General features: G+C 43.9%; 1 protein-coding gene across 3 annotated transcripts; it reads right to left on the bottom strand.

Annotated features, from left to right (window-relative positions):
- Positions 1 to 1,572: 1,572 nt before the first annotated feature.
- On the bottom strand, positions 1,573 to 26,691 carry LOC135917426 (macro domain-containing protein PG1779-like). 3 transcript variants are annotated; one of them, XM_065450992.1, is made up of 9 exons: positions 26,583 to 26,691; positions 26,171 to 26,250; positions 25,397 to 25,522; positions 23,000 to 23,128; positions 19,775 to 19,891; positions 17,980 to 18,083; positions 12,391 to 12,421; positions 12,022 to 12,101; positions 1,573 to 1,823 (listed from the first exon to the last, which is right to left on the bottom strand). In XM_065450992.1, the coding sequence occupies exons 1-9, from the start codon at positions 26,654 to 26,656 to the stop codon at positions 1,734 to 1,736; spliced, it is 831 nt and encodes a 276-aa protein (XP_065307064.1). In that variant the 5' UTR covers positions 26,657 to 26,691; the 3' UTR covers positions 1,573 to 1,733. The 3 variants fall into 3 exon arrangements, with proteins under 3 accessions (XP_065307064.1, XP_065307065.1, XP_065307063.1); XM_065450993.1 differs by lacking the exon at positions 26,583 to 26,691 and adding an exon at positions 26,351 to 26,574; XM_065450991.1 differs by lacking the exon at positions 26,583 to 26,691 and having other exon boundaries at positions 26,171 to 26,576.
- Between the last annotated feature and the right edge of the window lie 409 nt (positions 26,692 to 27,100).

The raw sequence follows: 27,100 nt of genomic DNA, 5'->3' as shown, positions 1-27,100 counted from the left end.
AAGTTACAAAACCAAAAGCAGTGGCAAGAGCGCTGACAAGCACATGCTGAACACAAATACATTTACTCTATTCCTTAAAAAAAATATTTCAAATGTAAGCCCTGCGATACCTCAAAAAGCGCCTTTTGTCAGTTATATGGGAGGCATCAAGAACCAAACTTTCTGTGCAGCAACGAACAAATGAAAAATACGGGCGAGGGCTACCGTTTCACCCAGTCACTACATAAAGTGTTCCAGCAAAAGACTGTGCCAAAGTGTTTGAAACAATGCAGCAGAGAAAATGAAAGAAAAATAACTTAAATTCTGGAGTATTACAAGTCAAAACCGCAATCTAATAATGAGGCATGCAACAGTCGGGAACTCCAGAGTCATTTTGACCACCTGGAGTTCTGTGACATGCACCTAAATACTACACTAGTTTGACATAAGGCACATTCAATTCGCCTGCACCATCTGAACCACTTCACGAGGTGTTGCACTCTACCATTTGTTTCAGTGGTAGAGCAATGGCACCCTCAGAACCCCGTTATTTGTTTCAAAAGGTGCAGGAGAGGTGCATGGCTGGTTCACGATTTCGCTGCATCCTCTCTACTGTTGGTGCCGACTTGGTGCAAGCGTACAGGTGCGAAGCAGCAGCGCAGCAGATGACGTAGCACACGGCAGCAAGCGCCCTTGAAACCCCACTTATGTGCGTCTGTCGTGGCCACACAGGCGTGGGTGTACTTGTACACCTCAGAAGCCGATAACATCAGTAGTTCAGGGCCTCTCAAACTTGGGCATTCCGTGCACATTAGTCGGACAAAACATAAGGCCTGCACAGCGTCTGCATCTTGGCATTCGTTGCGCTGTGCCTGCACTGCAGAAATCGAGCTGCACAACTTCTGAACTTCTCGTGAACCACTGTGAACCGGTTCACAGTGGCGTAGGCAAATCAAATGGACCTACATTAGGCAGTTTGATACACACAAACTTAAACACACTTATGTGATGTGTTTGTTATATAGGAATTTGCGATCTCCAGTATAGAAAAGAAGGCAGGAAAGAATTCATTTATTGAAAACAAAACTATGCTTATTAGGCAGCAATTTTCGCCTGTGCCTCAAGGTGTTCCTCAGCATCAGTAAGAATAGGTTTTACGATGCATGAGATTGTGTAGAATAACTCCAGTCCACTTTCTTCAACGTCAGCACAGTATCGGCGCAGCAAAAAAGTCTGCAAATGTGGGTCCTGAAGTGTGAGGCAAGGCAGCTCGTCACCTGGCAACGGACGCCCAAAGTTCGATATATCCAGTGTTTATTCCATTATGTGGGAGTTGTTTTACATGAGCATTGGCCGCTATGTTTAAGATGCTTGATATAGAGAACAATTTGCTTTAGCCAGATTCATTATATTCAGGATCGGCTGTACTTTGCAAACACGGGATGATGCCCTTCTTCCGCTCACAGCTGCTGCTAGGTGCCACTTGCTTCTTCTAAGTTCTCATTCCTGTACATTTCTCAAAAACTTCAAACAACAAGCAAAACAGAGAAAGGTTCTCAAGTGCAGCCGAATCAGAAATCACTTCTCTTCGCCTTAAGTTAAGGGGCAGCTTAGATCCAGGGACATTCCTGCATCCCCCACAGTTTATTCAACAAAAGTTCTCATGAATACATCAGCACTTGAGATAATAAAAAGGAAAAAAAATTATCTAAAGCAGGCAGTAGTTTGGGGTGGGATGAGTGAACGATCTTCTTCTACCCTTGAAGAGGAAAGTACTCTGGGAGCAGCTTTTCATACAACCTGACGTCCACTGCCAGGAACAGGCAAAAAATGATTCTGTCCACCTGGAAAAGAAATGGAACACGTGAGGGAAGGGATAATTCCAGATAAAATGAGACTTGATTACACCAGTGGTGAAGTGAAACAAGCCAGGCTCAAAGATACCAGAATACCGATGGCGTAACAAGTAGCAAGTGCATGTGCATGTACAGGCGTCGACAAAATTGGTATACTCCACGCAGCGGGAGCTGGAGCAATGGCAAACTGCATCACAACGCCATCTACAGGCAGCATCTGGGATCGAGACAGCCAATGGGTGTCCTTTATTATCTGCAGGCACTGGCCATTGGCTGTCTCGATCCCAGATGCCGCCTGTAGATGGCGCTGCGATGCAGTTTACCGTTGCTCCGGCTCCCGCTGCGTGGAGTATACCACTTTTGTCGACGCCTGTACATGGTGCACCGATATGAAAGGGAACACTGAATTTACATTCAACACCAGTAATTCTTCTTGTGTATGCTCGTGATAAGAAAAAGTTACTTGAGCGGGATTCTGCAACAGGTGAACCACAGAAAAAATAGCAGTGAATGAGGTTCTGACTTGCATGGTTTGAAGAATCACTCAAGTAATATTGCGCAACAAAAAATGACACGTACGTAAGAGAAGAAGACACACCAAGTGCAAAGAATCACTGTTTCAAAACAGATGAAGTGTTTCCCGTCGAATTGGCAGAGGGCGTGCACGCACATAAATGTGCCACCAAGCCAACACAATTTGTAGCATGCTGCACACAAATTCCAAAAACCACATTCATTCTTCATACATATGAGTATTTGGAACTGTATTTTAGCAAATAGGCAACTTCAGTACAGTCCCTCCCTCACATTTCCTCACCCATGCCCCTTACAAGCTTTGTTAAAACCATTGAAGATTTTGTGCTTATGTGTCAAGACCATGCATCGCCCGTGACACAGCCAAAAGGAGTGAACTGCGGGTGAACTACATGCTCGGCGTACAAGTGGGACGACCCAGGCGCACCGGCCTAGTCTTGGAGACCGTGACTTTCAAGATCGACATAATGAATTGCACTGTGTCACACCGGTGATCACAGGAGGCCATGAAGTTCCCATAGCATTTTGCAGTTGCCTGCCAGAGTCAAAGCTGTTTTGGTGCAGCATGGTGCAATTTGGCCGATCAATTTGAGCAAGTATCAAAATGGTGCAATTGGTGCAGGAGTCCCACCACTGCACTGTAGAAAGGTGCTTTACTAATGCACCTTAAATTATTTTTTTCTATTCAGTCTCCCTTGAAAGTTGTGGTCGAGGCTGCAAAGGCATGCAGAGTGTGCGAAACCATGCATCACACCACCTGCATGTGACGTAAAAGTGCGCCCGCTGCATTAACGACTGAGGCAATCCACACCAAGGAAATGTTCACATGGATTTTGTTGCACAAAGTCTGGATGTAGGTGTATCTTACAGAAACCATCTAAACAGAGGGGGATTGCAGCGCTCGTGCTGAAGCAAGGTGTGCTTCCACATGTGGCAACTTTATTAAAAGTGTTGCTCTATTTCATACTCACAATACAAAGAAACCTTCCTCCCAGTTCTAAGACCAGAGCACTGAGCAGCTAAGCAATGGTACTGAACGACAGTCGATAAACACAGCACATTGCAATTGACAGGATCAGCTGTTGGCTAACAGACTCAACTGCTGGTTATCGCCTCATTCATTCTATGACATGGTAGTATAAGGAAGCTGCAAATGATGTTCTGCAATGACTGTGTTCTGGAAACCAGGGTATCAAAAGTGACAGTGTGATCCCAACACCAATTGTGATTCTACGATTACGTGATAACATGCACTGCCTGTGCAACAGTAGGGCACCAATGTATACTGCCGAGCCACAGGCCACAGCGCAAGCAGTTTGCAATACAACCTGGACCGTGCTGATCCATCCGTAGGCAGTCTGGAAATCGCGCCTATGCGGTATGCAACAAACTTGGCTAACCATACATCTGAAATGAATAAAGACTCGAAAACTCAAAATCAACTTGCTTCTAGAAATCAATCGAAATCAATTAGGAAGCAGCAGCTACTGCAGCAACAAGGTGAAATCATGTGGCACTTTCCAGGATCTGATTAGAACCATACACTCATGGCAGAGACTAAATTTATCTCCCTTTCATGGCTTCCACCGCTTCCTATCATGCTGTATTCCAAAACTGATGTCTGAAATGCAGATTAGGAAGCCCTTTCCCATTAGCCTCTCCAGCACATTCTAAGTATGTCACCGATATTCTTTGCCCTGTCAAACCTTTACAATCTAGGCTTCGCTTCTACTACAGCAAAAATGACAAAAAAACGACAGATTGTCGATTATTCAAACGCAGAGGTAAGCATGAAATGCTTATGTTGTGATGGCTGCTCAGGATCACAACACTGTTGAAGTAGTGATGATGACAACAACAATGCAGATGTGACTGAACACTCAAGCCGCTCTGAAGCCTGTGTTTTCGTATTGTGCAAACAAATCAAGGGCCATTCCAGGGGCTGCTGTATAAATACTCCCCACCTCTGGTGGAGGTGCTCGATAAACCTCACTACAGTCGAACCTCAATATATAATGAATATATGGTTTAACGAATATTAAATATAACAAAGGTATGTTTGCATCAGATGCAACATCGTTATAACGAGATTTGACCAAAGAGCCAGGTCCTGGATCTCTGCAGTGGACACTATGTTGAGCCTAGTCACAATGCCTGAAGATGGTGAACAATCCAGGCAGGCTTACAAGTGGAAATACTTTCACATCCCAATGACCATGGTGAATTCTGAGGAACTGAAAGCACAGATGTAGAATGCTGGCTTGCATTCTACAAGCATGTCAGCAGTCATAACAGCTGGGATGAGATGATCATGCTCATCAACGTCATCTCCTGTCAAATGGGTATTGCACATGTCTGGCTAAAGCATGTGAAGAAGACCTGATAAGTTGGGAAATATGCAAACAAAAGCTACTCAATATCTGGCCGATCTTTTGTGAGACAGAGGTCATGCACTGTGAAAGGACTGTGAACAAGTGAGGCACCAGAATTTTGTGAATAGCATGAAAATGTTGGGCCCTCTACAGCAAAGTTTATGAACACGTCAGATGCGGACAAGGTCAGACATGTATTAAAATGCATAGCTGACGATGCTTTCAATCTACTTCTCTACAAAAACTGTTCTATGGTTGACTCAATCATCACTGAATGCTGGTGATTCAAACAGGCTAAAAGCAGGTGCATTACTCGATGCTTTAACCAGCTCCATAACACTGCTTCTACTTCTTCGTGTGACAATCTAGTGACAATTCCGACTCTGACGACCAGACAAGGATTGACCATGGGGAATGGGAAGCTATGGCTCCTGGCACTCAACATGAACCAGCATACGACACTCTGAGAACAACCCCCTATTCAAGCTGTTGTGCGTCAAAAGGTTGCGATTATGGGTGTACGGTCTCTAAGCACCACTGATCATACTACTCAATGCCTCTTGACCAGATGTTGTTGCCATTGCTTCGGTCCTACGGAAATCCTCCTGAATTGGACGTACTACACGATAGACCAAGTTGCTCTTTTTGTTCACATATTGGCCGTATCTCGTCATTGGTGCATCGTCACACTTTGACAAATCAAACACCTAATGTTGCCACTCGAAAGAAGTGGTCCAGCCACTTGTCATCCCTTCAAGGTCGTCAGTCTGGCTTCTCATAATGTGTCCACTTTCTATCTCTGGCTTACTCCCGACGCCTCTCAGGAAACTGGACAATGCAGCTCCTAGAGGCGATGTTGCATTGTCGACCAAGAAAAAAAATTTTAAAAAAGCCCTGCTGATCTTTGATCTCAAATCGAACTTGCTTAGTCTCTCATTGATAACCTGACCCCCTTATTGCTCTTATTGACAGTGGGAGTCCCATACTGGGTGTTTTATTGTAACATCAAAAGAATTTTAAAAAGCAACGCTCAAGGCAGTTAGCTCAAACACACTTATTTAATCGGAACACTCGGAGGTGTACACATTACCTGCACTGGAAATCAATGCATCTAATTGACTAATGCACAAAATTGAATTAACATTTAACTAATTATATCAGCACACCTAATGCAATGCACAAATTGAAGCCAGCGATACCAAAGGGCACATCCACTTGAAGCAAATTTTGAAACTAGCACCAGTTTTGGGATAGATGAAGTCGAATTGCCATAATAATGCACTGTTGTCCCACTTGCTTTTTTACCAGAATGTCTTTTCATGAATTGAAACTCAGAAGTTACTAGAACACCAATGCATTTTGTCGCAAAGTTTGGGAACGCACGTCTCATCCTCATAATTCGTTTGTAGTGCATATGACTTCAAAAGTCACGGGCTACACTTCATGAATTGCAACATGTGGCGTAAACCATTTAAATTAAAAATTAATTTAAAAGTTAATTAGTAAAATCTGTTAAGTAGTTAAGTATCCCCTTTCATTTTTTTATGCAAGCAATGTCTGCTTCTGAGAGTAATCTAGCTCAAGAAGTAGAATTGTGCTAAGTTTCACGGGTGATTTTTAAAAATTCTGTTAATAATAGAATAAAACAGCCCGTACATACTGCAGCCGTAAGAAAGTGCTAATGTGGAAAAGCTCCTTTTCATGTCCTTCCCAAAGCCGGTCAGTGTTTTGCGATTCTTCAATGCGAAGCACTATAGATGGGACTGCTTCGTGCTGTGTTGGGAATGTTACGACTCAACAACTAAACAACTGCCAACTGAGATAGTGATGTGTGCATCTTATGCTCTCCTCGTCTCAGAGACACCACACATGGCATATGCGATACGAATGCCATGTGTGACAATTTGATGCTCATGCACCAAATTGTGTCAAATTAATATGTATTTATGTGTAGTTATGTATATTATGTGTATGAATTACAGTAAAACCTCATTAAGACATAGTTGCCAGGGAACATGGATCAGGTACGCACTAAGCAATGTACTAATTAACCGACAACGGTAAATGAGTGGTGTAGGGGTTGGAGGACGGGACTTCGGGATGAAAGCCAAAACTTGGGAGGGATTTATTCTACATTATGTACAGGGAGGTGAGCGTCAAGTAAGCCGTCGTACAGTCATTACGGGCCGGCAGCAACTCGGACGCTGCGGCCCGCGGCAAGAAGTTCGAGAGAGGTGAGTCAGGGAATCAGGGAATGTCCCAGAACGCTCAGGTCTCTCTGGAAGGCTTCTTATAAACCCTTCGAGCACTGTAAGTCACGTCATGTTTGACCAATGGGAGAGTCCGCTCCGATGACGCCACTTTCAGCCAATGGTAGGCGCCCGTGTCGCGGTGTCACACCTGGCGGCTCTCTGCGGTCTTGCCTCGCAGACTGGCAATGCACTTCTAACGAGGAGAAGGGAAGGGCTGCTCATGCTCCATTGTCCGAGGCCCACCTGCTAATCCCGGTGGCGCACGAACTTGTTGGCACGTGAACTTGTTGCCTTAAACTTGTTTGCTCGGCCGCTCCTCTGGAATGTGCTTTCCTGCTTCGGCATTCCTCAATTAGCTGTGCTGCGACTCGAAGTGGTTTGGGGAACTCGAAGTAATCGCAGGAAACAGCTCCATATCTAACAGCTCGTCCTCGCCCCGGTTGTTCTGAATGGCCGGTGAACTCAATTCGCTGGCCATGAGGAACGCTGAAAGAAGCTGCAGGGTACTGGGGTCGAGCCTCGTTTGACAACCCTCGGGATCCTGGGCCCTGGAGAACATACGTCAAACAAACCAAACAACACAGCGCTGCACCACGCGTAAGCGCAGGCTCTTCACCCCTGACTCGCCAGGCTATTACTGAGTCAAAATCAACCCTGATCTTTTAGTTCCCCAATTTTGACAAAGCAGTTTCAACCACCCTTCCAAACAGCTATCCATTTCTCCTCGAATGCCGACAAGACCAGAGTACTATTGTTGTTGCAAAACAAAAGGGTCGTTGACGATGCAAACAACAAATGAAAACAGCCGAACATAACTTAAGTGGCCTAACTACACGAACAGCATGTTTCCAATCTATCACAGTGGCGTACTTATCGCACGTATTGGTGCCACTGAACAATCTGGTCAACCTCACAAGTACGTAATCACAAGCGCACTAGCCTTGTGGTCACTAAACAGAACGCGTACTTGCATTGTAGGCAAACTTTGCATTCACGCTTACTCACGTTTCTTCCCTGAAAGTCCTACAGGACACGTGACATAAACGAACCATTAAACTTGCGGGACTTACACACTCCGCAGAACCCTTAAACTAATGCGTCTTTTAATAACTCGTTCCACGCGTACTTATAAGAGAAGTCAGAATACGGCTGCCCTCCACACACACTAGCAACCCAGTCATAAAGTCTGCTTCCTTCCGTCCACACAGGACACGCGCTAATGGAACTAAGAACGCTTCTCCGTGCAAATCATGCATTCACTGAAAATCTACGCGCTTAACCTTAGAAAATTCAAAAACACATAAAAAGCAGGTTAAATAACACACGCGCTTTACCATAGGCCTCTGAACGATAACCTTGACCCTCAGGTTACTCACACACACACAACAAAAAGCCTGTCTACTTATTAATGAACATCTCGCGAGACTACATGATTACATAAACCTCATCTTTCAAATCTCGGAGCTTGCTCAAACCAAAACATAAACAAAGCTCAAACCTTACACATTGAAAGAAATCCTAGTCTCAAATCGCGAAAAACTTTCCGATGCTCAAAATAAAAAAAACAAGACACTCCATTTCTACGGAAGGGCTCTTCGCCTCCCTTTCCAAACGCTTATGTCTGACTCATACTCTGAGCCGTCCTCGCGGTGGTCGCGGCTTGAAAGCTACTCTGGCTGCCGAGAGACAACAAAAGGGCTGACTAACTATCAGCTCCCCCAAGACGTTACGGTCTCCTGCCAATTTGCGTCCTGGCGCCCCGCTTTCAACACAAGCTCGATTGACCGCGTCGCTACTCCCCACCTGGTCTCGTTCTGCCACCTTGCGTTTCTTCGAACTGCACGCTGAGCTTTGAAAAGAACTACGGAACGACGAGGAGCTTAGCTGCCTCGTGCCCTTTGTCCGCGTCCGTACAGAACATTCTTCGCGGTCCCCCTTTGACCGGTGGCTCGAACGTTTTCGATGCGTCAACATCGTCCGAGACGACCGCATCTTTTTCCTCGCGCCCTGCCCATTTGGGTTTCTCGCCATTTTTGGCGGCGCTACATTAATTACCGTCTTTCGGTCTTTACTGCGCTTCTTTTTACGGCGCTTTCTCTTTGCACTCGCTTTCCTGTCGCCTTCTCGTGCCTCGTGCTGGCCGGTACACATTTCGTCGGCCCGGATCGGTCTCTTACCCGCACAGTCTGAGTGATTCTCACTTAAATCTACTCTCTCTCTGCCTCGACTGGCGGACAGCTCAACCGACTCTGGCACAATGCAGCAGGCTTTACTCGAGTAAGACAACTCGCACTCTTGCGAACTGCCCTCTACTACATTGCCCAGCTCACGCTGTGCATCGGCACACAGCCCGTCGGTATCGATCGCTGTCTCACGCGCACAGTCCGAATGATTATTAACTGAACCATCCCTCTCTAGGCTATCTAGACTGGCGGAGAGCCGCACCGATCCCTGAACAATGCAGTTGTTCTCTCGTGAGCTACGGAGCTCGCCATCCTGAGAACTATTCTCAACTGCATCGTCCAGCTCGCACTTCACTTCTGCACGCACATCTGGCTCTGCATGGGTGCTCGCTTCTGTCGGGTCAGAAGTACCCTTTCCTTCGCTAGCAACCTCGCTAACATTAACAGCGACGCACACACGCGGTAACTGTGCCAATTTGTTCGCAGCTGGCCTAGCTGTCTCTACAGTCATCTGTTGGCACAGCACCTCGTCGCTCTCCTTGCGGCCTTTAACGGCCTCTGTTGCCACTAAGGCATCGTTAGCAGCTAGCCTTTTCCCTTCACTTATGAATCGGCAGCCAATCTCACAGGCACTACACTTCTCGTCGGCTTTTGGCGAAAGTCCGCTAGACACTTCCTCATTCTTTCGCTCTGTACTACCTACAGAATTCTCAGACAGCCGTTGTCTCTGTGCCAATAACTGATCACAATACTGTATCTCTTTGATCAGTGCTGCCTTCTCTCTCTCATACTTTTCCTCTCGCTCAAGCTTACGTTGATTCTCACGTTCGCGTGCCTTCTCACGTTCGTGACGCTGACAGCTACGAGTAAATTCTTGAAGCTCATGCTTCCGTTCCTTCTCGCGTTGTTCACGCTTATGCTCACTCCTAAGTTCACGACGCTCTCGCAAACGTACACGACGCTCACGCTGCCGTGGCTCCTGTATCACCTCCCAAGCAAGCTCAATGCTTTTGCCATCATTGCCACTATCGTTAATCACCTTTATGATAGCTGGCGTTTCCATCCGTTCGTCCGCCTCAACTCCCAAATCGTCGCACACCAACAACAAGTCAAACCTCGTCAACCTTCTAAGATCCATGGCAGCTGCCCCGACAGGTGGTTAAAACTGTTTTCCTTAATTAATTTGTGCAAACACACAATGCAACAAACTCCCGATTCCCAGAACTATCAAAATGAACACACAGCATTTGAGTCTGGCAAATCATAAGGGAAAAAACCACGCGCTCACTTACGGTTGCAGCACCCTGCCATCCGGTTCATTCGTCCGCTGTTCCCGGTTCCTCCGGACTCCCTGGGTCGAAGGCTCGCTCCTTCTTCGCTACTCCCAGTTTCTTCGGACCTCTTTCGACGAAGGCTCTCTCTTCTTCGCTCTGCCCGGTTCCTTAGGATCTCTCTCGACGAAGGTTGATCCGTAGCGCTGCCACCAGCTGATGCATTCGGAGGCGATCCTACCGCTGCCAACCAGATGTAGGGGTCGAAGGCTCGGGACGTCGGGATGAAAATCAAACTTGGGAGGATTTATTCTACATTATGTACAGGGAGGTGAGCGTCAAGTAAGCCGTCGTACAGTCATTACGGGCCGGCAGCAACTGGGACGCTGCGGCCCGCGGCAAGAAGTTCGAGAGAGGTGAGTCAGGGAATCAGGGAATGTCCCAGAACGCTCAGGTCTCTCTGGAAGGCTTCTTATAAACCCTTCGAGCACTGTAAGTCACGTCATGTTTGACCAATGGGAGAGTCCGCTCCGATGACGCCACTTTCAGCCAATGGTAGGCGCCCGTGTCGCGGTGTCACACCTGGCGGCTCTCTGCGGTCTTGCCTCGCAGACTGGCAATGCACTTCTAACGAGGAGAAGGGGAGGGCTGCTCATGCTCCATTGTCCGAGGCCCACCTGCTAATCCCGGCGGCGCACGAACTTGTTGGCACGTGAACTTGTTGCCTTAAACTTGTTTGCTCGGCCGCTCCTCTGGAATGTGCTTTCCTGCTTCGGCATTCCTCAATTAGCTGTGCTGCGACTCGAAGTGGTTTGGGGAACTCGAAGTAATCGCAGGAAACAGCTCCATATCTAACAGTGGTTATAGACTAGACAAAAAAAAACATGGTAATTATCACTCAAACACACATGCAGACAAGTTTTGTTTGAGAGCAGACAACAAAAAATCTGTGATTTTCACTTGCCGTCGTAGCGGCCTCGAAGCAACAACGGTATCCCCAACTCAGCAAGGCTGTGAGCCAGTTTTTCCATTAAGCCCCACTTCCCAGCGGACGCCCTCATGACGGTCAACGCACTAGCCTTGTTGGATACGGAAGGGTCATCATCTATGTATTCATCCACGATGACGACACGGATGTGCTAGAAGCTATGCGAGCAGGAAACACGTCATGGCTACCATGATTTGACATCGCTATCCATGCAGGCTGCAGTCCAGGAAAGGTCCGTGCACTGCAATTTCATTATCTATGGTTTGCATACATGACATTTCGCCAATTTGCGCTTGTATGCGCCGAAAAATGAAGCGAATGCTATGCACTAACCGTGTGGCATAAGTTAAATGACTACAGCTTAAGCAGTAAAAAAATACGCTAGGTTCAACGGTGACAGGGCAGGGGATTTATCGCAGCTATATTTAAACTGGAATTACTTATAAAGCAGTGATGTATTGACAAGGTTTGACTGTACCTGGATTTCAGAACCAAAGACTCAAAAATTTAGAAAGTTGGATTCTCAAGGACCTTGCAGACTTCAACTAAATCTGGTCACACACCGAGTCTAGAAAATAGTACATACCTTGTGAGCGTTCTCATCTGCTTCTAGCCACTCGCGTGCCGTTGACAGTGCCACATGAGCCGCTTTCTCGTTTGGATAACCTAGAACCATACAAAACATGACAGAATGATATTACGCATGTTTTGGACACGTTATGGACAGTCACTGCCAAATTTCATAACCTGGGATCCTAAGCAGCACTGAAAAGACAACAATAGACATAAGAACAACACACAGAGTTACACTCTTATGTCTGTCCGTGTCTTTTTTATGCTACTTGGGATCATCATCCAATATGATAAATCAACTAGTCCAAATTACTGCCTTGGTCAAATTCACAACCTTGCTCATATGCCGACTGAATAGTTTTGCATGAAAAAACGCCCTTACCGTAGACACCTGTTGAGATGCATGGAAATGCCTGAAAGAAAGAAAGAAAAAATAGAGCAGTCAGAAAGCTTTAGAAACTGACAAGTAATGTGTACCAATGGACACCTACATCGTAACCCTCCTTTAGCAAAAACTTCCCACAACTTCCAATATCGAGCTCTCTAACCATGCAAAAAGACTTTGTGGAATACCCCCATTAATGTTTTACAAACTCCCTCAATTAATATAAAGTTAATAAAATATCTATGTAGCTACACCAGCTATACCCAAATGTGTTAAGACAAGCTACAGTGACAGGTTAGAGCACCAAATTGTTCAAAGCACTAAAGAGCCCAACTGCAACAAAATTTTACTTCGCCTAAATTTGTCATTAGTGTATTCAGTAGTGTACAGTACTGCTGCGGTATAATAACCATTATCATTATTTGTATTACCAGTCTAATTACCATTGTGTGCCAAGGTGCGGCACCTTAGCACACAATGCAGGCAGCAGGTGATGGTCCCAAGCACAGCCTCCGAGATCGGGCAGCATGCGCGGACTTTCTGAGTACCACCTCATCTCAGAGGTCATGCCCTGAACATAGGCTGAATGCCTAGTCACGCCTGAACAAACAAGTGGGCGCTGGTTCTGAGTGTTTTGATATCTTCCCCAGCTAAGGGTGCCAGTTCTTTTGGAATGTCGGAGCCAAAAACTTCCACTCTTGCAAATGTTTTTGTGATGCGTTCACTCATATTTTAAGCATAAATTCCGTGCCACACAGCACTGAAAACATCAAATTCTTAATGCCATAATGTATATTGCCATTCAAGAGGAATCACATGGGAAACAATGTAATTTGCCTTAATGTCATTAGACATTCAATGCATTTGCTACAGCACATTCCACTGGGAAATGATGACATATCTTGCACAGTTTTCTTGCTATTGCTGCTGGAGTCTGCCCCAGTGCAGAGGCATGTAAATCCTGCTGGCAGTAACTGTGCTCATAAACTTGATGCCGTGTCACCCTCAATACGACCGGCGCCATATTTTCTTCTCGACTTCGGATAGTCGGCTGTGAATGACAACAAAGCCAGGCTGACCCCCCCCCCCCCCCCCCCGTTGTAATTCACACATTACTATATTGAAACATTGTTAAAGGTCGTTTCAAGCTGCAGACACACATCTATATTCAACGCTCAAAAGCAGCTTGTTTCAGAGGACAGTTGTCATCACCAAAATCGTGCTAAATGACACAAAATGTGCACGTATGGCAGCAGCTCCAAAAATAATGTAGTCGGGAAGCTTAGACATGAACCATTTAATGCCATTTTTAGCACCTGAGTGGCACGCATGCAAGATTTAGCAAGGAGGCTACTCTTATTCTACACTATCTGAAATTAGGCTTTTTTACACAGTCCAAAATTATGTTGTAGCTGGCCTTTAATCTTACCAAAGGCAATGCGATTGCATAAACAACCACTGTGGAGGTATGGTACAGTATCTTGATGACGTCTATCTTGTTTGTAACTGGCAGACGAAACTCGACCAGTCATAAGGAAAAGAATAACTACAGTGCATTTTAAGATAAAACAAAATGTGGTTTAACCAATTTTATTATTTTGGCAAACAACTGGTTGGTGCATCCTCCTCACACTGCTTTATAAGCAATACATGTAGAAAGGACTCTGGTGTCCTCTCTGCGCGGCCCTCTGAATGATGCCTGGCTGAGTGTGGCTTCCGAGATCATAAGCAAAGTAAAGAACACTTGACATATACCATTACGGGTGATCTGCAGCTTTCATGCGAGTTGCTATTTGAAATTTCGAAACTGAAATTTTCTCAGTGACCAAGGATCCTCACGGTGCAAAGCAAAAATTAAGTGAATTAAGTGTGTAATATACTTCTACATTAATGTACCTTTATTACTTCTATATTAGTTTTTTCTGATGTATATAGCTTTATAAAACATTGGTCCAAACTAGCATATACAGCAGCTATATGGGATCCTGGCCTCAAACCACTTATAGCTGAATTAGACGTCATACAAAACCATGCATCACATTTAATCCTTCAAAACTATTATCACACCGCTAGTGTTATAGCTATAAAGGACACACTTTCTTTACCCACCCTTTCTCCTCGTAGAAAAGTTTTCTGTCTTTGTTTATCTTATAACATTTATCATAGCAATTCATTCCTTAAGGATGGGCTGCTAACAAAACCATCCTACAGTTCCAAATGCATTGATCACCATAATAAAGTCAGTATTCAATTTTTAAACACTAAACATTATCATGACTTGTTTATTCCGAGTACATGTTCATGTTGGAATCACCTTCCACATGGTGTTGTTGCCATTGGAGAATATTAATGGTTTTAGAAATGCTGCTATGAACATGCTTTGTCAATAACTACATAACTGTTAGATCATAACTGCTATGGTTACCAATTGTATTGTATTGATTCTGTTGTGGCTGCTGCTGTATTGGATTTATTACCATTGTACCCACTCCCCTTTCTACCGCCCTAGGGCCTTGAAGTTTACTGAATAAATAAATAATAAAACTACAACCAGTCACAGAATTTAGTTTAGAAGCCCTTTAGGTAACTAAAGGGCATTAAAAGCCAGGTGCCACAAAACTTTTGAAGGTGTATAAAGCCTCATTTCAGATAGTGCAAGTATAAGGGAGCCTTCATGCAAAATTATGCATCTGAAATAGAACTGGATGCATAACAAGGAGCTCGCAAAAGTAATGTGCTCGATAACAAACATATTTAAAAAGTACACCCCCATTATTGCTCGCCAGAAGTCATGCATGAGCCAGAAGGTGCGACTCCCCTGCAAGGCCTGAGAGATTAGGGCGGTGCCACGGCTGCCAGTGGCGTGCTGAAAAATAGTCTTGGCGCCAGCGTCATATTGATGTCATATACGGTAGCCAGCAAGTGCACCCGTCATCTGCCTATACGCTGCTTAAAGACTGCTAATTTAAAAAAATACCGGGAGAACCAATGTTGGGTTGACATCTTACAAAGCAATCACTTTGTAAGCATCCCTCACTATATCATGTTATCTATCAGTGCACACATAGTACACACATATGAGAGGGGACAAAAGAAAACAAAAACAAAAAACCAGACAAGCATCCCCCAAAAGAAAAAAAACACATTGTTTCATTCAACACTGAAAGGACTTGGGTTCCTTCGAAATATTCTCCAATGGAGTCAATATACTTGTCCAACCTTTTCTCCTGCTGTTCGAAGCAACCCTAGAGCTCCTCAAGCTTAATATTGTTGGTGGCTTCTGCAAAGTCATTTTCACCTTGTGCACAGTGGGAAATCTGCGTTTTTAATTAAATTTTCATCTTTAAAAATTATAAACAAAGATTGCATGGAGCACAGTCTGATAAATCGGGTGCAGGAGGACCACTGGGCAATCCCTTTCAAGTCGGCTTTGATGCAATTTTTCAAATCATGGCACGAAATCAAGTTTTGCTTTTTGTCCTCTCTGAACAGGTGGGTACAAACACTGTGAAAAGGCACCTAATGCCTAATCCCACACTAAAAATGTAAAATCCACCCACAAGACCTTCACCTCACGCCAGCTAATTCTGAAATCTAGTCAGTTGTGTAGCAACGACTCTCATTGATTCACGTTGAAGTTTGTGTACAGCTCACAGTTCGATGAAGGATAAGGGAAGTACATGAGACATATGCTGACTCTCAGCTGACTTTCATTTGGAAGTAAACATTGATTCTTTATTGAACCTTTTTGACAATCTAGCAGGTAGGGCTGATTGAACGTCGGCCAAAATGAGAACGGTCTATAATAGACATTTGTCCTCTTGGAAGCACCTAAACCACACAAAACTCATGTAAGGCTCAGAGTCTCTTCAATAAATGTACGTAGTTTGAAGCATGTCAATTGTTTCTTTGGTTGTCTCTTTTCTTTTGCAAGGCGGAATCAAAATCTCACAAAAGTTTGTCATACATCACGAACTGATGTCACAATTTCGCAACAGTAGCGCGGCATCAGTTCGTACAACTATTACGATGAGCCCGTCAGATATTTTACGGTGATATCATCTTGCGTACTGACTAGTGAAGTGTCTACCTGTGCTCACCTAGCGGGAGAACCCAGCAATAAAACTACGAAGAGCTCCATGCAGCTAGTCCGGTTTATTCTTTAGAGTCCCGCCCTTGAACATATATGTATTACATATTTACACATGTACTGGTTTACTGTTCTTCACAATAGTTTTAATAAAATGTCCATGTTTGCTTTTCTTTTTTCTTCTCTCCAATTATCTTTACACACCTCTTCAACCCGGCCTTGTTGATATTCAATGCAGGTGCAATGCACAAGCCGCAACCACAATCAATGTGATGCAATGCTTGTGTATAGGTGATACCTATGTGATGCTATACGAAGACCGGTTTGGTTTGGTTTGGTTTGATGTGTGTAGGAATTGTAGTGGGACATGCCCACTCAGGATCATTGCCCAAGGACAGGCACACACCCACTAGCACATACTGTGAGGCTAAATCAAAGCAAAATAAAGTAAATCAAACAGTTTGTTAAGTATAATTCGCCATTACATAGACAGATTGGTGTTCTTTAGAGATTCCCGAGAGCTGAAATTAAATGTCCAGGATTTATGTAGCAGGTTTCTTTTTGTTACGCAGAACAGAGGTGGGCATACTTGGTCAGCATACAAGGTTTATATAAGCCTGTTCGCTGGCACTTTCTTTGTGCACCTAGTAGCACCAAGTTGGCAGTAAACGGTCAGAAACTGACAAACTGCAAAGCAGATTGAAGAGCCAAGGAAAGGTACTGCTTTAAAATTTGACAACTCCCACTCACGCCCAGCTTTACCAAGATTGCATCAATATGTAATACTCATTTATAACCAATTTAGCCAAAGTGAAATTTCATCGGAGCTGGTCTTTAAGGTAGCACTATAACAATGCAAAGCAGCAGTAAAATACACGCCCTAATGTTACCCTTTCAATTGGCACCAATGCAACAGTCTACAGTTGATTTAAGAGCGTGACGTAGAACCCTTTAGGCAGCTTCATTAGGAGATTCCTGAGGGAAGTAGTTAACCAAATTGGCCAAAATGAAATTTTGTTGCAGCTGGGCTTTAAGGTATCTCTATAACAATGCAAACAAGCAGTAAAATACATTCCCTAATGTTCCCGAGCCATCTGTTGCCACTGCTACAGTCTACAGTTAATATAAGAGGGTGACTTAGATGCCTTTAGGCAGGTTCATTAGGAGAGATTCCTGTGGGAAGTAGTTAACCAATTTAGCCAAAGAAAAATTTCGTTGCAGTTGGCTTTTACATAAGGTTTGCGAGGGTTATGAAGGTACTTTAGCTTCACTCAAGAAAGAAACTAATCCCGGCCACAACGGCCACATTTCAATGGGGGCGAAATGCGAAAACACCCATGTACTTAGATTTAGGTGCACGTTAAAGAACCCCAGGTGGTCCATATTATTCCGGAGTCCCCCACGTACGGCGTGCCCCATAATCAGATCGCGGTTTTGGCACGTAAGACTCCATAATTTTTTTTTAAAGAAAAAAACTGCTGCCACTACACCCTCACCACTGTTCGCAGCTTGTGTGCCTTGAGGGTTTCAAGGCAAGTGAGATAGCAGCTGTGCAGCTTGGCCTCGTTCTCGCCAACAGGACCAACTGTGTGAATGACATCTACAGGAAGAAAAAGATATATAGCAATAATATGGTAAAGTATACTCGGTCGTCATAAAAGCAATCGCAAAAGTGGTCGCAGAAGCTTCCCAGAAGAATCAGCAGTTCACAATGGGCGACCTGCTTGTCAACCAGCCAATAGACAGCTTTTATTCTGGTGTCATTATTAAATGTGACAACAGTAGGCTGGCATGTATTAATTCTAACTGCTATTAATGCAATAGGCTCTGTGAGCTTGTGTCGAATGTGCTTAGTTAAATCAAACACTTCATGAAATTGGGCTTTGTTAAATGGAGGTTTGGCTAATTTCATACACCTGTCTTCACTATAATAAGGTTCAACAATAGTGGCTGACTTTAATGTCAAGCTGCTATAGTAAGTACATTAGCTACTAAGTTCTACATCCAAGTACATTTTGTGGAATAGGTCAAGTACATGGCTCTATTTTCTGTGCATTCTTCATCAGTAGTATTATTCTAATAATCAGTGACTTCATCTTCATCATTTATACATTTTATCTAATTTCCTCATATCTTCACAATAATCCACAGAAACATGTATTACTTTGTACCTGCAATCTAGAGAAAACAAACAGATCACTTTTTAAGATATTCTAGCTGCTCCGACCATTTCCCATATTGCAATAAAAGTGCAAGGTGAGAGGGAAAAAATCCTTATCCTGAACATTTGAAATCATGGAAAGGAAGCCAACTCTCTGAGGCAGCTACTGAGAGTGAAATTGAGTGACATGACGCATTATCTTTAAAAAGTTTATCAAAAAAATATTTTGCCCTTACCACTGCTTTGTTCTTGCTCAAACTCTGCACCAAGGTCACATTTTATGCTTCAGGCCATTCAGTATAACACTGGCTTCTAACAAAACAAAAATGTGAGTCTGCCTTCATCGTCACACTTGATGATGTCTACATCACACCTCCAATCAAGTAATGAAATCTAATTTCCAATGCCATGCTTTGCTGTACAGCAGATGACAGAAGTGACCAGGTAGGGTCATAGCCACCCCGTTTTGGATGCCACTCATAATGAGGCGAAGACAAACTTGTGTTTTCTTCTCAACAAACAAAGCAACCAACACAGTTACTCAACTTTAACATGCGCTCGAGTTTAATGTGTCACATCTTTCGTGGCCAGAAATCGAAAACGTAACGCCCTCGATTGTAAAAGTGAAGAATGCAAATAATCTTCATTGTTCCTACACTAGATTTTTACAGTAAGAGAAAGAAATAGCCATTTTTCTCTCATGGAAGAAAGAAAATTCAAAACTCGGAGGTCGCTGGAGGTGCACTTTGAATGCGAGCTGCAGGCGATGGCCAATGATCACAAACTTGCGGCACTCTTAGTATGGCTGAGCATGGATTCAAAGTTGGGATTCGAGATAGGGGGTGAGATTTGGAAACCACTTGTTACAGTTTTGGTTTAGTTTTCAATTCTAATGTGGATGCCACATTTTAGTAAATTTATACATCAAAAAGGTGCATGTTAGAATTGATTTAACATCGTAACAGTGCTAAGTGTTATATTGAATTATCAGGACCATAGAATACAATCTTGTTGCGAAATTTGAGAAAAAGCAAAGCATTTGTATGCGCTGCTTTTCTTTTTTTCAAGGTTAACGAAAAAATGGAGGTCACTGTAAGGCAAGTGGGTGCACTGTTTGGCTTTACACTTACACTTGGCGGGCAGCTTGTAGCCACCAGTGATCTTGGCCTCACCGGTCGGGCAACCGTTCAATGTGGCGCACTCTTCCTTGAGCTTGGGTCCTGCTGCACTGTGGATGGCACCATCCACTGAAGGAAGAAAACACTTTCTGAAGTGGAAGTGTTGCATTTAAGGGCCCCTTACCAGGCTTGGCTGTTTTAAAAGCAAACAAATGTAGCAAATACATGACTCGCTGACAATCATGTCTGTAAAGCATTGCGACACTGACGATTGTGTCTGCAAGGTATTACGACTGGAATTTCAAACCAAACGCTGTGCGTCTTCCCTCTCGAAGAAGCCCGGTTCCAGCCTTAGAGTCAAAGTCACACGCACAAATGCCTCTTTGCAGTACGTGTTTTGTCACTTACTATGAGTAATCCTGTAATGCGGAAGGTTTAATACCGCAAGAAATGAAGAGAAGGAAAAAAAAAAGGAGGCAAGGCTCAACGGCACGGTATGGTAGATGGCAGGAAAGAAACACTGCTTGGGAATGCTACTAAAGGCAGAGGGAGAGAATGCCTCTATTAGCAGTGACACTCGCCTTTTGTTGGCGTGATAATGAGACAGCTAATTTTTCGGTGAAATTCTCCTTAGAGTATGTTTTGCGACTTCCAGTGTACAACTGAAATTTGCAATGGAGCCTGGTGAGGGGCCCTTTAATGAGAGCAAGCTACAGAGTGCAACAACACGAAGATGTAAATACAATGTTCCAACAGACTCTGCACTCCATTTCATACATAGCAGACAATGCTGCAAAGGCTAGAGAGACTTTTCTCATTGCGGGCACTCGTGACAAAAAGGTAGCGTGTCACATGCAAAAGATATAGGTGTGTCATGTCATTCGATGTGACATTAGGCCTCATATCTTTATGTTGCAAATGACGCAAATATATTGCATGGAAGGGGTCGGAGATCTGCACTTATATTTACACTACTGAACGAGGGGAGGAACAAGCTTTTGTGACCAGTGGCTCCAGTGCACCGCACACACCCGTGACTAAAACGTACATATCGCATGCCAGAAGCACAAAGGTGTACAAATACTAATACTACACAATTTGACGTACCCATACAAGCACAAGGTTGCAGTTGTAATACATTCAGTAGTTATTCTGTAGCAAGTGTAGCAGATAAAAATCAACCACACTGTGGAACGCGTGGAGTGACACTTGTATGAATTCACTACGTTAGCAGCTTCTGCAGCATTGCCTACTAAGTACTTGACTAAACTCACTGAAGAATTGAAAATTCCTTATCCCCTCTACATCTGAATACTTTTGATGACCCTAAGGATTAAGCCAGTGTGGTGAGACTAGACCTTCAATAGAAAGAAGTGGCACCTGAAGGGGATAAGACAAAGTAATGGAATGAATATCTTTGTGAAGACAAGATTAAAGGCACATGTTTCAAGCCGTATAAACTCTACCACAGGTTACTCAGACACAAAAGGATGACATTTCAGCCTATACAGTAGAGTTTTATTAATTCAGACTCCAAGCGGGGTGGGAAATTTATTCAAACAAAACGGAGTTCGAACTAAGAGGAGCCTCTTTAGGTATAGTGCCTGATGAATTGTGTGGTACAACACACAAAACCAATACCATCACTACCATCAATACCAATACCGTCAGTGTGCACCGACATCTGCCGAAGCCTCGGTTCTGAATAACGTTCCAAGTGCGATAAGATAACATCTCATGCACCATTTGCTGTGGGTGCGAGGGAAGATGTGCTAGGGTGAGCCAAGAAAGATGGTGGGTTCATGTGCATCCTCCGACGTGCCCAATGTTAGAGGCTGTGATCGCACAGTACTTTGATCAAGCACGTGCTATGAGGAAGGGGAGGGGGGCAGCATAGATGAGCGCCGTGACGTGATGAAGGGCGCGCAAGGAAAAGGGAAAGGGTGGGTCCAGAAGGGTCGCGAGCATGATCAAGTGTGCAGTGCTGGGGACTCCTTCTTGCACCTTCTAAGCCAGATGGGAAAGAAGGCCACACACCGGTCTGCTTGCTCTGACGCATCTTTTTCTGATCATTTTTACAGCACACACAAGACATTACCGTAGCTAACAATGCATCGAACCTTTGCCTTTGGCTCAGGTTTGTCCAAAAAGCGGTTCATGGGAATGAGAAATTTTGTTTGAAATAACCGTGGTGTGATTCTTGGAGTTCAAGTTCGCTGGACTTTTCTTCTATTCAAATACGTAGGACTTTGCCGGGACCAACAGAGCAGTTCAAGTTATCTGTCAATTTGAATGAAGAAATTTCTAATTATCAAGACTTCGCTGTATCTGCTAGGAAGGTAAGGAAATGCAAGATATCGTAATTTGATACTAATGTTGGCCTTGAAATGCTGGGCTTAGCTTTATCGACGCCGTGTTATCACGAATTGCTGAACCCTGGCATCATGAACATAATCAACAAGGAAAAAAACTTTCTACGCGTCACACAGCAATAAGCCTCAGTATGATGACACACACAAGTGCTAACCATTTTTTTTTTCTGTCTCTGCTTGCACATGGCAGCTGCAGCGATATCAAGAACGAAACTAGTGAATATACCATGATGTCGCGATGCTTCCACCTCCTGGTTACCAAAACAGTTTCGTAGAAACACTCTTTTCAGTAAATTATCTAGGGCATTCTAAGATCTAGGGTTTCGAGGATTTTAACCCTTCCATTATAAAAAGAAAATGAATCATGCAGATCTAAACCACATATTGGAATCTATGCGAAGCAAAGGGTATCGTGAAGTGGTTAATCAACTGGTATAAATTTTCCCATTTCATTGTTGCACCTCTGATGCCAAAGAAACTGCTGCCTGCATACATGCTCTCACGCACACATAGGTACTACCCAATGTGACACATACGGCGATCATATCATTAAAAAAAAAAAGCTAGTTGCCATTGGCAGGACAGAAGTATATGTGCAACAGTGGCCTAAAGGTTAGAGCATTGGGCTGTTGTGCTGGGGGACCGAGTAACGCAATTTCTTCCTTTCTTTCTTTTCTTATTTTTTTTTAAGTGTGTGTGAGCTATTCTCAAGAAAGCAGGAGCAGCCACAGTCAGGAAGGTACGGGAGGGTTCACAAAAAAAATCTTCACCTTTAAAAAAAAAAATGTTTAAATTGTCCTGTCAGAACTCCTTTATTGTCATCACCGGAATGCAATGGCATCTATTAGGGCTAAGCAACACTTACCGCCACCCCCTCCAAGAAGACGGTTGTTTGCAGCATTCACAATGGCATCGATTTCCAGTGCTGTGATGTCGCCAACAAATATGGAAACTTTGGAGTTGAGGTCAGGGCGAACCTTATATTTTCCAGAGCCTGTAGGAACACGGCAGGGGCATTATACACTAATAAATCAAGATTGCAACACGCAACTGAAGAACTATGGCAAATCAATTCTGTGCAATCCCACAAGGTGGAGGAAGTATCACGAAATGGAGAAAGTGTTATTTGCCCGAATGTAGCATTGTAGCATCCACCTGAATTAAGCAGAAATGTAGCTTTGTGCTATGTTAGGGTGGATGACAATTTTTTTCCTATCATAATACTTCCTCCACCTTGAGCTGTGTCCCTGTGCTTTAAGTTGTCAATTAGTTTCTTCACGCTGCAACTTGCTAGCCTCCTGGTTAGCTCGGATGGTAGAGCGACTGTGTGAGAAAGGCGTTAGTCCCAGGTTTGAATCCTGGACCAGGACGAATTTTTGCTCAACTGTGAGGCGTTCTGTGAAGCTCATACGCATTTTCTTTGTAGCTTCGCAGGGTGAATGACAATTTTTCCTTACCAGCTTCAGAACTACTGTTCAACAACCTCAAACCGAATTGTGGGATTTAAGAGGGAGCTTGAGCGTGCAGCCATCTCCAATGATTCTATTCATACTCATCCATATTCATCTAAAACACAGAACCCGCTGGCCAATTTGCACAAAATTTGTTGCATTTGAGAGATAAAGTTGAATTCTAGCAACTATAGGGAGAAGAATTCTGATTTCGGACCTCATGCTTCTTGCGAAGATTGCTGAAAATTTGTAAATTAAACAAAAATTGAGGCATGAAGTTAAGAAATTCATAACTCTGCGCCAAACGCAGATATCACAGTTCTGTAAACTGCATCTGTTAGTGCATTAGAAGAAGACAAACTTTATATATGAGTTTACAGGTTACAGGTGATTATTATGATGTTTATGAGGGTTTTGAAGAAAGTCCTGGTATACGCCACAAATTAGTAGTATATTAGAGAGCTGTTCCTAACACATCAATTTCGTCTGCTTTACACATCTTAATAAGTACAGCTAACAAAAGTGTGGTATCACTTTTTGTTGCTTAGTTACACAGTTTAAAATTCTGTACTCGAGATTCTTCCATTTTTAACAATTTTTGAAAAAGAATGAATAAATGACAACCTAATTATAAAAATCTGCTTCTAGCAGTCCATAAATTTAAACTTTTCTTTTTAATGCAGCAATCATTAAATCTGACGCAGTGAATGCCAAGTAAAATAGACTCCTTTGTTCCCATGTGTTTAGACAGAAGAGTAGATTGGCAAACTCACTCAACGAGCACGATGACTCACCCCACTCATTTCACAAGCAAGAAATAGAGCATTAGTAAGTGACAAAAGGTACGAGTAGGCATGAGTACAAATGAGAGTGAGCCTAAGTGAGTTTGAGTGAATGAGAATACAAACAGGGGTGAGTTGCTGGTATACGTGAATATGAATGAAAGCCTCTGACAGTGAGTTTAAGTGGACATGGGTATGAGACGTGAGTGACTCCCGACAGGTTTGAGTGGACGCCATTGCATATGCGAGCTAGGGCCAGCAAGTGCGAGTGGACGCAAGGAGATGTACTCTAGGACAGTTACTTTTGGTTGTACTGTCACTTTTTGATGAAATGTAATAGTACATGGCAGGTTGTAGGAATCAGCAGTTTTTTCTGAACCAGTCAGACCAGCTCAACCCGTTTTACTAAACCAGCCAAACACCGCGCGCTGAAAGCAATATCTTTAAAAGTGACCTTCCAGGAATACGTCTTAAGTACAAGTGTGAGTGGATGCCAGTGTCACTGGAAGAGACTAAGAACGCAACTGAGCACTAATGAGCATCAGCTGACAAGAGCTAGAAGTTGAGCGGGTACCCATGAGTGCGAGTGAGTGGATAGCTTGTGAGAATATTGGCAAGTAACTATGAGCGAGTACCCCTTAATTCTGCTGACCTACAGATAGAAGCTCTTAAGCTAGAGCCTCCCCTAAACGTTCAAAGCAGGTTTGCAGGCTAAGAGAGATGTCGCAAGGAAGGGCTTCAAGTTGATTTGGACCACTTTTAACGTGAAACCAAATCTCAGTACAACAGCACTTCTGTATTCTGACTTAATTTGACTGCAGATCTAGTGCTTGCAGCAGACTGCCACAGTCACCGAGTCACCATGAAGTGTAATCATGGCATTATGCAGTGTCGATAAGGTGGAAGTTTTTGTGAAGAAAAATAAGTTTTACTGCCCAAACATTTACTGTGCAATTAAGCTGTGTGAGTGCAGTGAAAGATAAACGCAAAAAGAAAAAGACAGGAAAAAAATTATAAACATATTCATACCGCCTCCCGAGATGTTCTTGGCAGCACTGTATGCTGGCCAGTCATTGACATCTTCAATGATGACAAACTTGCTACCGCACTTGTACAATGCCCGCTTCTCAGCAAGTGGAAGAGACAAGAACTTCTCTGTAAACAAGAGCAGTAGGGTGCAATCAATGTGCCAACAGCGCATATCATATTATAGCCCAATTACAGGGATAGTTTAGATGGATGAAGTATTATTTAAATACTGCACATCTGCTACTTTCGCGGTAAAAAGTTTATTAATGAAAGGGAAAAGGAAGGTCAACGTTCCATTATTTGAATTTCGCACCAAAGCTATAGAGCCTAGAATTCTAGCCTCTCAACCAAAACTCCAGCGCCAGTTAAGTCAGTGTGACGTCATGCATTCCAAAGTACTTTGTTATTGGGCTGCTGTAGCTCAGTGACGTCACTAACCAAACACATCAGCATTCATGCGCTCAAACGTGCCATGGGGTTTTTGAGTACGTCCGTTTAAAGAGGACGGGCCTCCAGAACCTTTTTCTTTCTTTTTTGCATGGCACTATTGATTTCGCCGTATTTATCCTGCGCATTCTAGTTTCGCTTTCTTCCAAGCGTTGTGCACAACATCCGCTCGCCTAGCGTCTTGCAGGTCCTAAACCACACAAAGCCTTGTCGGTTTTCGACAGCGCCGATGATATTAAGATTTAAAAACTTGCCACGTAGAAAGTACGCAGTAAGCGACAACATTTAAAGGTGTTTGCCTGAGCATTTGAAAAGACAGAGACTCACCCCTCTCCGCTACCACCTTGGGGTCCGTCTGAAGAGGGTGAATGGTCGTGCCTTCCATGATCCGATGCGTCACAAAAGCCCTACAAACCGAGAAAGTGGGAACGCTGACGGATGCAAGAGTCGCGCACGTCGGAGATTGTGCTTTAGAGAGACCGACTTCGCAAGACGACAAATGTTTACTGTGAGCGAGCTGTTGCGACATCACCCCGGTCATTCGCCCGGCAGCTGTCCGCAGCTTCCGACACAACAAACACCGCGGCAGGCCGTAAGCTTGCGCGAACGTGATTGTCGGCTGCAAGCGCTGCATCTTTCTCTATGTAAGGGTGTCTCTGACACTCCTTAATATGCAGGCGACAGTGACATGGAAACGCGAGGAGTAAATCGAGCAAATCAACACAAATAACACACTGACCGGTACAAAATTGGTACGGCGATGGCGGCCCCCAGAACCATGCGCCACATTGTTGCCAGGCGCAGTTGCGACATCCATGTTTACTGGCGGTATCGTGGTACCAGCATATCTGCGGCTTTTCTACAGATCCTAAGTTGCTGATTTGCAACAACCGGACAGAAGCCAAGAAAAACAGGAACAATTCGCAGTTATTTGCTTGAAGTTCTCTTTTCTTCCACTTTAGTCTCTCTTCTTATGAATTATACGTTTCAATTAAAAGCAAAGTTGATTTCGCCTGTGCCTTCCTTGGCACCGCTATATGTTTGATTCATATCGCAGGTACAAGCAAAAAATCGTACCCCCTGGTTCCCTTGAGCATGTACCAATGACAGTAACTCGTACAGTTGTATTTTATCCGCATCCAGGCTAACGTGCTCGCCTGTGTTAACGCCAGGCTTCCGACATCCCCAGGCCAACCCCACACATCTCAGGCTAATACACCGTTTTCTAAGGAGCGACTGAAGGTCTATCCGTGGTAC

The sequence above is a fragment of the Dermacentor albipictus genome, chromosome 7 (assembly GCF_038994185.2).
Source record: "Dermacentor albipictus isolate Rhodes 1998 colony chromosome 7, USDA_Dalb.pri_finalv2, whole genome shotgun sequence".
In the NCBI taxonomy this organism is placed as follows: domain Eukaryota; kingdom Metazoa; phylum Arthropoda; class Arachnida; order Ixodida; family Ixodidae; genus Dermacentor; species Dermacentor albipictus.
This window is presented reverse-complemented; position numbering and strand designations above follow the sequence as displayed.

Excerpts from the sequence above, each read along its gene's own strand:
- LOC135917426 (XM_065450991.1), bottom strand. The coding sequence starts at position 26,477 with ATGCAGCGCTTGCAGCCGACAATCACGTTCGCGCAAGCTTACGGCCTG. Across the intron at positions 25,523-26,170 it reads CAAGGTGGTAGCGGAGAGGG|AGAAGTTCTTGTCTCTTCCA; the intron begins GTGAGTCTCTGT and ends TCTTGTTTACAG. Across the intron at positions 19,892-22,999 it reads TCTTCTTGGAGGGGGTGGCG|TGGATGGTGCCATCCACAGT; the intron begins GTAAGTGTTGCT and ends TTCTTCCTTCAG.